This window comes from Desmodus rotundus, chromosome 5, assembly GCF_022682495.2.
Source record: "Desmodus rotundus isolate HL8 chromosome 5, HLdesRot8A.1, whole genome shotgun sequence".
NCBI lineage: Eukaryota > Metazoa > Chordata > Mammalia > Chiroptera > Phyllostomidae > Desmodus > Desmodus rotundus.
The window spans coordinates 22,173,052-22,183,568 of NC_071391.1; the positions used below are offsets into that span (position 1 = coordinate 22,173,052).

The 10,517-nt window shown below is 47.3% G+C and overlaps 1 protein-coding gene across 3 annotated transcripts in view; it reads right to left on the minus strand.

The window, feature by feature from the left end:
* NAT10 (N-acetyltransferase 10) overlaps positions 1-9,586 on the minus strand; it is a 38,466-nt gene extending 28,880 nt beyond the window's left edge. Inside the window, exons 1-6 of one of the 3 annotated variants that reach the window (XM_053923845.2) lie at positions 9,427-9,586; positions 6,604-6,726; positions 5,850-5,941; positions 4,156-4,327; positions 2,498-2,620; positions 926-987 (exon numbers count right to left, since the gene is read on the minus strand). In XM_053923845.2, the coding sequence (XP_053779820.1) occupies positions 926-987; positions 2,498-2,620; positions 4,156-4,327; positions 5,850-5,941; positions 6,604-6,711 (557 nt within the window). In that variant the 5' untranslated portion in view covers positions 6,712-6,726; positions 9,427-9,586. Of the gene's footprint in view, positions 1-925; positions 988-2,497; positions 2,621-4,155; positions 4,328-5,849; positions 5,942-6,196; positions 6,247-6,603; positions 6,730-9,255; positions 9,394-9,426 lie in introns of those variants that run through there. The other 2 variants (XM_053923846.2, XM_053923847.2) reach the window with 2 other exon arrangements.
* Between the last annotated feature and the right edge of the window lie 931 nt (positions 9,587-10,517).

The following is a 10,517-nucleotide window of genomic DNA, read 5'->3' on the forward strand; positions in this document are numbered from 1 at the left end:
ATGGTGTCTCTGGCCACCCTCAAAGGGGGAACTCCAAGCCCACCCAACACAGGCTCACCGGTCACACAGGGGAACATACACCAATGGATTTACCTTCTATCACAAGAAAGAAACAATAAAGAACAGGGAGGACAAGAAATCTCCCTTAAGAAATATAATAAACATTCTCGCATGCAGAAAAACGTGTTTGCCAATGAAATTAAAACCTCTCCCACAAATGCAAGAAAAAGGCCTCATGAGCTACTTTCTCAGGCTTTGGTTCTCCCTGAGAGCACTTGGTAACTTCCTGGCCTACTCCTACTAAGTTAAAGTCTCAGAGACGGTTAAATGGCCCGGGGGAAACTGCTCCTGCACAGGACTGCTGATCTTAGGCCACAGTTCCTTAAGGTGGTCCACAGGCTGCTAACTGGTGTTCCCTAAAAAAGGGCCCTGTGGCCAAATAAGTGTGGGAAACCATCAGTTAAACAGGCCCCTGCTGCTGCAAGACTCTTAGAGGCTACAACAAGCTAATGCGACTCTTCACGAAGGAGAAACAGTTCCAGCATTTCCCAGACATATCGGGCACAAAACCCTGTTGTCATAAGGTCCCTCTTAAAACACGAGTGTTCTGCAAAACACGTTTTGGGAACAGTGACCCAGACAAATCACCCCTTTGACAGGTAAGCTAAGAGCCAGAGAGGGAGAGTGACCTGGTTAGGGCCAGGAGCCTGACAGAATCCAGTCTCCTGGCCCCCACCTCCCACTCACTTCCACTGCTTCCAGCTAGTTTCACGACTGCTGCTGTCAGAAACAGTGGTCTGGGGCTCCTGTGCCACCTTCCCTCAGACAGACGGAAGCACAGCGCTCAGTCGGGTCCGAGAGGAAAGCACTCCTCCCACCGTGGCTCCCCACAGTCAAGGGACTGGGCAATGGGCTGCAGACCCACCTCTCATTAAATCTTCCCACCACATCCTGATGGGCCTCAGTCCTGTACCGCGAATGCACGTCCTGAAAGAGAGAACACCCGTGAACAAAGGCGTCCACAGAGGGCTGAGGCCCAGGGTACAAACGTGAAGGCGTTCTGCCACGCCAGTCTGGGGTGAAGGAGGCGCCAGCGACGCTGCTGGAAACAAACTCCGCTTCTCCGTAACCTGCTGCACTGAACTGGCCCAACGCTGCCTGCCGGAACTGGGATCGGACACCAGATGCAATGCTTCTCGTTACAATAAACTTCCCTCGCCTCATCTTTGACTTTTTCCCCATTTTATCCAGCATCACAAAGTGTATTCATTCATTTAATAAAACACACATACCAACAGTGCCAGACATGCTGGGCACACGCCGGTGTCAAATGCTGTTTTCATGGAGCTTAGAGTCTCATGATTAGGGGGAGACAGACGAGTAAACAGATGCAAGTGTCGGCGAATGCTACCAATGAAAACCAGGGCGCAATGACAGCGAATGGGGGCGAGGGGGGCCTCCTACATGGGGTGGTGAGGGAAGGCGCTCTGAGGGGTAAGCATGCAGCCAGGTAAGAGAGGGAGGAAAAACCAACCAACTGCTGTGGACGCAAAGTCATTTGTTCGTTCATAAACATTTAACGACCAGGCACTCTTCCAGGGTCTCAAATGTACCAGCGAAGAAAACTAAGCCCTGCTTTTATGAAGTTTAACAACTAGCACAGGAGCGGTAAAATGCGTTAAATAAAAATGAAGCAGGTTAAAGCAGTGACAGACAAAGTGACCTATGCTCAACTGGGTGTGACAACAGATCACACTGAGGAGGTAGCATCTGAGCAGGAACTTAAGTGAGGAAGTGAGCCACATTGGCACGGGAATAGCAAGTGCAAAAGCCCTGAGGTGAGAGTGCTGGGCACTTCTGAGGACTTTCAAAGAGACCAGAGGGGCTGCAGTGACATGTAGGGGGCCGGAAGCAGGTACTAAGATTTGGGCAAAGTCCATTCCACCAGATGAATGCAGCTCACAAAACTCTGAGGCCGGTCCGAACACCTGTGCAGCTGAGCACTGGACAGGGCTCTCAGCCCCGCTCCTAACCATGCCCTCAGCCTTGGGAGAAAACGACCCCTCTCAGAGTCGAAGTTCTTGTAAACCTGGGGTGGAAATGGCAAATGGTCCTTCACTGCCCACTGGGATAAGGGCCAGAGTGGAACTCTGTGCAGCCCCTTTACTGCAATACACAGATGCAGGCACTGGCCCAACTTTCTGCAAATGCTACTTCAGGAATTTCACTGCGTAACAGGTGCATCGTATCTGCATCTCACTGGTGCAGAATCTGCAAAGGCCTGGCAACAAATGCAAAGTTCAGAGCTTCCCAGGCCCACCCAGGGCCAGTGAGATTTCTTTTCAGTGACTTTCCCATTAGCTGCAGTCAAAGAGCTCCCAGCCCAGAGACTGCTGACCGCTCACTGGAGCTGCTCCGGAGGAATTCTTAGGAGTCTACAGTAAGAACACAGAGTGGTCTGAGCCCTCCACAACCGAGGTACAAAACGGGCACTTACCATGGTCATGGTGTACAACTGCTTGAGCGAATGCATGGTCCGTAGGAGGATAACCACCAGCCCACCACCTTCCACTGTTTCGACAGTCCTGGCCAGCAAGTTTGGAGTCAAAGCTTCAAAATCCTGGAACAAGGAGATCTCAGAAAGGGCTGGTCATGCAAAGAGTACCACAGGGAAGCCTAACCAAGGGCCAGGAGATAAAGTAAAGGAGGGCTTCCGAATATGAACTCAAGACCATACCTCACCCAACTCACAGGACGGAGACACACACACACACAGCCCCTTCCTCAGGATGCCACAGAAGAAAGCCCAGCCCTGGAGAACAGGCCTACGCGGTTTCATATGTCTCAAGTGTCTCTAATAATCTCTGATAACATCCTGTCTGACAGAAGTCCCCCAATCTTCACGGATTCACACCTGAATTCCAAACAGACCTCACATTCGTTCTGGTATGTTTATAGATGGAAACTGCTGGACAAAACTCAACTGCACCACGTGGGGGAGCCACAGCCTAAACAGGCCCCCGGTCACTGCAGCTGAAACAGAGGGGCACTCACGTTAACAACACTCCCTGGTGGGCAGCAGTCAAGGGAGGAGGTGGCAAAACACTTTTTTCCTGGCCTCCAAGGTGGGAGGCAAGCCAAAGGCAGGGAAAAAAAAAAAAAAAGGAACTCCTATTCATGATATTTCCCCCTCATTCCTTAATTCACATTTTGTAAGGTATGTTTTATAATGTATATAATCACAATATACATGTAGGTAATAAATGCATACCAAAATGTGGAGATTTGTGCTTAAATGTCTTTTTATGAATCAAAAAATAAAAAAAACACCAGCACTCGAGACAAAGAAAAATGTGAAGTGTAGTCTATTAACTTGCCAGGCCAAAGGATAAGTAGCAGTGAAGAAATTTACCAGGGGTGGTTCTCCGAGCTGGAAAAGGCAGGTGATTTTAAGTACCAGAGGGGGTGGGAACAGTGCTGGTGGTGGTTATGCTAGTTGAGCACTCTGGGAGGGACACGGGAGTGCACAGGTCTGTGCCCAGGTGGTTAGAACGAGCCCTACTGCTCATCTGTCACTGAAGTCTTCAGTGAATTCCAATAAAGATCTTCAGTCCTAGGGTCACTTAAAGATCATGGTGCTTTATCAGCTTTAGCTAGTTAGAACCAATTGTGACAGAACATCACAGCCAGTTTTAGTATCTCCAGACAAGTGCCACTTTAAGTAGGAAATTTTCTTTTTTGTATGGGATGAATTATCACGTTCCCTTTGGAGAGTGGCCAAGTATTCTACTGACGATGCTGGGGGAAGAGGGCACACATGAGCCTTCTCTCCTCACTGTGCACTCGTCCTCAGGGGGCCAGGCACCCTGAGCTCACTGTGCACTGATCCTCACGGGGCCAGGCAGCCCAAGCTCACTGTGCACTCGTCCTCACGGGGCCAGGCATCCCGAGCTCACTGTGCACTGATCCTCACGGGGCCAGGCAGCCCAAGCTCACTGTGCACTCGTCCTCACAGGGACCAGGCACCCCGAGCTCACTGTGCACTAGTCTTCACGGGGAACAGGCAGCCCCAGCTCACTGTGCACTCGTCCTCACAGGGACCAGGCAGCACCCCTCAGTGCTGACTGCAGTCGCAGGCTGGAGGATGTCACCTACCTGGAGAACACACATGCCAAAGGTGTTGCCCAGGATCTTGTGAGTCTCATTGTAGTAGCAGTAGCGGATGTTTGTGGCAGCGACAAAGAGTTCAAACGGGTCATCTTGCTTTATGTTCAGCGTTCCATTCTTTATTTTTTTCTGCAGCTGACGCATTCTTTTCTTCCGGTGACTGCAATCACCCCCCATCCCATGAGAGTCAGTTAACCAGAGCATTTCTGATGTTATGTGCCAAGTGAGAGCACCCTACGCCCCAGACTCCTCTATATACATTTGTAGGCAGAACTGCCAAGTTTCTACTAGGTGACCAACCCCACCTCTCCTGGCCCAGAGGTGGGCATCTTTCCACAAGAATTTGAGAGAAAGACTGATTTCCATGTAGCTGGACCTGTAACATGTAAAACTCAAGTGCTGTTTCTGCAATGGGGACAAGAGAAAACAAAAAGCTGAGCTAAGGTGGGAAGAACTAGAGCGGACAAGTTGCAATGAGAGAATGAGCGGGACCGGGAGCATCAGCACTCTGGCTCTGCCTCCAAAGCACAGCTGAAGCCTCATGCCCGGAGGGTTCACAAGCTACCCCCAAGGCTCCAACAAACTCCCTTTGTGCCTAAGTGGATTCTGTTGGAGGTCTGCTATTTACAACTACAAGTCTTGAGCTTGCAGCTTCAAAAACGTAAGATTAGCCCACTGTCAAACACAGTAGTGAACTAGTGAGGAAAGAGCTCGGAAGAGAAGGAAAAAGGAGGAAAAGTTCTCGCGTTGGGCATTAGGTCACCAGCAATTTCCAAGAGCACAACTCGGTCACGATGGCAGAAGCAGGAGCCAGACAGCAGGGAGGGTGGCCAGGAGTGCAAAAGGCTTCCACTTCAAGGTGTATGGCAATGAGAAGGAGAGAAAATGCTGGCCTGAGGGATAAAGCTGGGTGTGTAGCTAATCTTCAAAGGAGAGAGCTGAGCAAGTTTAACAGGAAGAAGGAGAAAACTTCAAAGCAGTACAGAGTGTCCAACAAAGAATAGAAGGTAAAGGCCCTGAAAGCAGTTAGAGAAGAGATCCACAGTAAATTAAGGGGTTTGCTTTAAACATGGGATGAGCCCTGGCTCAATTGGTCGGAGCGTCATCCCAGGAATAGAAAGGTCATAGGTTCGATTCCCAGGCAGGGCACATGCCCTGGTTGCGCGTTTGATCCCCGGTCAGGGTACGTACAAGAAGGGAACCAATCGATGTTTCTCTCTCACACTGATGTTCTTTTCTCTCCTCCCCTCTCTAAAAGCAATTTAAAAATGTCTTTGGGTGAGGATAAAAAAAGTAAATAAAGAAGAACGAAAAACATGGGATGAGGTACAGCCTCCTCAGAAACAACAGAGAAAGAAAAGAGTAATAACGTGAAGTAAATTTGAGGTAAGAAAAGGTAATTAAAGGAGCTTGTGTTAAATGGGCTGAGAAAAGTAGAAAGAAAAATCACGTGTAGAAAGCAAGACATTGCACTGGGGACTGAAAGAGCATGAAAATGATTTGAAACGTATTGTCAGGAATGAAGGAAAGACACCAACTCCACCATTTTCTCTGTTTGGAAATGTCCTGAGACCAACTCCACTAACAATCTCAGGAAAACGACATCAAGGGATCATTGCCTGGCACTTAGCTAACGAGCAGGAACTGTCAGTAGCATGGGACACTTGGAGGGCCAAGCTTACCTGCTAAACCCCAGCTCTTTCTTATAACACCACAGCACGGAAGGCCGAGCCTTCACTGTTGCTTTGGACAACATGTGATGAAGTATGACCACCTGCCAAAGGAAAAAGTCACGGAGTCTCAGGGCCAAAAGAGACTTTTGAGACTGCCATCCTCGAGACCTCACTTGACAGATGTAGAAACTAAACTGAGGGCCAGGGAAGTGCCCAAGGTCACCAGGCAAGTGGTGCTGAAGTTCGGACTAGAAGCCAGGTCACATACCCTTAACCTTGTGCTCAGGCCACCACCCCAGGCATCAAGAGCTGTTAACCTGTCTAATAACTCTAAATACAGAGTATTTATCACTTACAGAAAAACAAAGGGCCCAGGCTGGTGTGGCTCAATGGATTGAGGGCCGACCTGCAAACCAAGGGGTCGTTGGTTTAATTCCTAGTCAGGGCACATGCCTGGGTTGCAGGCCAGGTCCCTGGTAGGGGGTGCACAAGAGGCAACCACACATGGATGCTTCCCTCCCTCTCTTTCTCTCTCCCTTCCCCCTCTCTAAAAATAAATAAATAAAATCGTTTTAAAAAAATAAATAAAGTCTTTAAAAAAAAAGAAAAAAAAAAACAAAGGAAGATTCCCCAGTAGGCATTTTACTTAAAGGAAGCCAGTCAAGGGACCTTAATGTCATTATGTGCTAAAACCCAAGAGGGCCTATGACATGCTGTTCTCTGGGACAGGATACAGCATCAGGAAGCACGCACCACGTCTTACCTGATCTTTTCCTCGATCTCCAACCACAACGAAGAGAGACCTTTGACGCTCAGCTACCCCATTCTCTATGAGAATCCGGATTCGGTTATCCACTTTCTTCCGATGCATGGTGAAATAATATCACTGAACAGAAAGAAAGGAAACACACTGGACATGAACACCAGGTTCTGGGTGAGGAACATTAGCTGCTGCCTCCTGCAGGGCTAGGCACTGTACTAGGCATGTTTATAGGCATCATCTTAACCCTCAAACGGCGGCTCTCTAGGGAAGCCATCACCCTCATTTTTAAAATTGGGAAACTGAGGCTTGGGGAGGGGATGAAAATGTTCCCTCCACATGGGAAGTCAACAGGAAAGCTGTAATTCACACCTCTGTGGATGAGTATTTAAAAAAATCAGAAACAATGTTCAAAAAAATAGAATGACTATCCTGGCCGGGTGGCTCAGCTGGTTGGAGCTTCATCCTGTACACCAAAAGACTGCAGGTTCAATCCCAGGTCAGGGCACATACAGGAGGCAACTGACCAATGTTCTTCTCTCTCACTCTCTCCCTTCTTCTCTCTCTAATATCAATAAACATGTCTTTGGGTGAGGATTAAAAAATAAACATTTAAGAAATAGAATGAAAACTATATAATGGCACATCCATGGGATAAGGCAGTTTTCAATAAAACTTTTTCAAAATCATTTGAAAACTAAGGATACAGGCAAAAATGTTTATGAGAGAATAACATGGCAGGATCGAGTATGATGCCATTTTTTAATGCACATACATAACTCATAGGGAAAGAAAAAGACTGGAAGAAAGCACCAAAGTACACAGTATTGGATTGGCCAAAAAGTTCGTTTGTTTTTTTTTTTCTGTAAGATGGCTCTAGTAGCACTTAATTTTATTCCAAATAATTTTGTTAAGATTGTATTGTGACAGCTGTCATATCAGCGTGCATTTTTAAAAAAACTTAATCAAAGTTGGTGAATTTTTGTGCAGCCACTTCACTACTGAAGACAGAAGAAAATATGCAACATTTTTGTCATATTATGCTTTATTATTTCAAGAAAGGTAAAAATGCAACTGAAACAAAAAAAGATTTGTGCAGTGTATGGAGAAGGTGCTGTGACTGATGAAACATGTCAAAAGTGGTTTGAGAAGTTTCACACTGGAAATTTCTCACTGGACAATGCTCCACAATCGGGGAAACCAGTTGAAGTTGACAGCAATCAAATCAAGACATTAATTGAAAACAATCAACGTTATACCACGCAGGCGATAGCCAATATACTCAAAATATCCAAATCAATAAAGTTACTGGTGAAAATGAAAAATGTGTCTTGTATTTTACAAAAAAACACAGACTTTTTGGCCAATCCAGTAGTTATTTCTGGATTGTGAGGTTGCAGGTGATTCTTATTTTGTTCTTCTTTGGGGGGTGGAGTGGGGTGGTGGTTTTGCTTTTTAAAAAGGCACATGCATTATTAATAAAGTCGGGGGGGAAATCAATGATCACTATGATGAAATGAGTCCAACTATCTCTTCAAGGGAGGGAAAAACCATACTCAAGCCTGTACTGAAAGACCTCAAAAGTTACTGTAACTACATATAATAAAATATTGCATCATTACCACAACACACCTAAGAAACATCAGCTGTATTAACTGTATCACTATAACATAAAATTTAAAAAGATAGGTCACTTAGAAACTCCAGTGCCTGCTACATTCTAAATATAAAGCTCATTAATTGAACCTTAACCATGCCTTAGCTGTCCTTCTAAGCCCCCAATCCAAATAGGGAATTTAGCAATTCTATTTCATCATGAACACTACATCACAATTAGTGGCTCCTATTTTATAAGGAAAGGAACAAGTATAAATACACAAGTCTCCCAAGAAAGAAAAACTACAAAGACAGAACTTAGTCTCAAGTCTGCCTGACTCCAAAGCCTGAGGTCTTTCAAGTTTTTTCCAACCTGCCCAGCTTGTAGGCTGTGTTGCAGGCTACATAAAGACCCCATAATAGTCAATTAATAATTAATTATCGGGACTGCTTTTTGCTCTAGTTACTGTGGGAGCCCCACAAGTAGTACCAGACAAAGTCTTGACTTTTAGGAGCTTTCATTCTCCTTGGAGAAGATATTTAAATGAAAAAGATGAGGAATAATCTGTGTAAAGACATAAAATTTGACCACTACAGCCAGCAGTCTGATGAAAGTCTGAGATTACTGTGGCTTGGAGTTGCCAAGGAAGTCTTAACGGGTGAGGATGGCCTTAAAGAAGGAAAAGGGTGGTTATTTTTCATTCGTTCATCTATTCGTCTAACATATATACATAGCATCTATGTGCCAGTCACCATTCTAGGCGTATTGGCAAACAAAACAAACTCCTAAATGTGACTGCTGAATAAAGAGCATAAATGAATGAGCTTGGTGAAGTAACCAGGAGTGTGCGAAGGATCTGTAATCAAGATCGTCTCAGTTCGATACCCAGGCGGCAACCAGGAACCGTGGGCAAGCTCCGCGGAAAGCAAAAGTGTTGTCACTCACCCAATCACCTCCACCCCACTCTCCCACCCCAGCTAGAGGTCTCTAGAGGGTGGAAATCGAGTCAAGTAACCCCCGAGAGCGCTATAGAAGTATGCCCAAGAGTGGCCGCCTACTGGGGACGAGGATCCTGTCATCTAAGAGCGCCCGGGTAGGGCAGCCGTCGGCGCGGGCCCGGCAGAGGCAGGGATGCAGAGCCTTCGTCTTTGAGTCAGTCTCCTCCAGGCGCAAGAAAAAAACGGACACTGACCTCCGCACCTAGCCCCAGCCATCCCGTTAAGAAGTACCTACGTCGGGAGCCAAGCGAATTCCAAGCAGCAGCGAAGCGGAAGCACGTGGGGCGCGGAAGCACGTGGGGCGCGGAAACACGTAGGGCGCCGAACCACTCCCGAGGAGTGGGGACGTCGCAGACAGCCCCTAGCGGTTGCCTGCAGTCGGCTCTCAGTGCTCGCCTGGATCCTACCAGCGCGTCCCGCTCAGGCGCTGGTAGGCTGTGCGTGCCCGAGCGCGCTAAGGATGCAGCGACGGCGAGCGAGGGGGGACCTTCCTAAACCCTGTCTCTGCGTGATGACGTCAAAGGCCCGGGAGGCGGAGCTGCAAGCTAGGTCCACGCGCGGGTGAGTTTTACCCTCTGCCTGTGGTGCGAAATGTAATTTCTCTCTCTTGTTGAAACTAAGATACCTAACTACCAAGGACAAATTAAGCATACAGATGTCCGCACCCTCAGTCCCTGCCACTGTGCCAGAGATAGCTCGGATGCCCAGGTAAGTCCGGGCAGCACAGGGTTAGAAGTCCAGGGTTTTCAGTGTTAGCCTTGTTATGCGAGACGAGTGGTTTCAGAGATCTGTGCGTATTTTTACCGATCCTACTTAAGTAGCACACCATTTTAATATTACAGGATAAGGAAACTCAGACCTATTTCATCTCACTCGATCCTCCTTCATACCCACAGTCGGTGACCTTGTAGTGCGTAAGTCTGAAGGTTGTCTATCCATTGCGGCCGCTGTACTTTGCAGGTTCCCTTTAGGCCTTCATCTGGCCGTCAAATGCTGGTGCTCTTCTGAAACCCAGCTCGGGGGCCCTGCTCTTCTTGTTCAGTTACTGCCAACCCCGTGTAGCAACCAGAACTCGCGTAAGCACACGACTACAGGGCCACCCATACAGACGTTTACGTTGTCTTTGAACCAGGTCGTTGGACTTAAGTAAACAAATATAACCCCTTGCTTGACATTTCTTCTCGGACACCTCAAATTCATAATGTCTGAAGCTGAACTAATTTCTCTTGCTCCCCCAAATCAAATGTAATAATCAGCACCACCACCCACCCACCATCAAATTCGTTAATTCACTCAGGATTTCAACATGCCAGACACAAGGG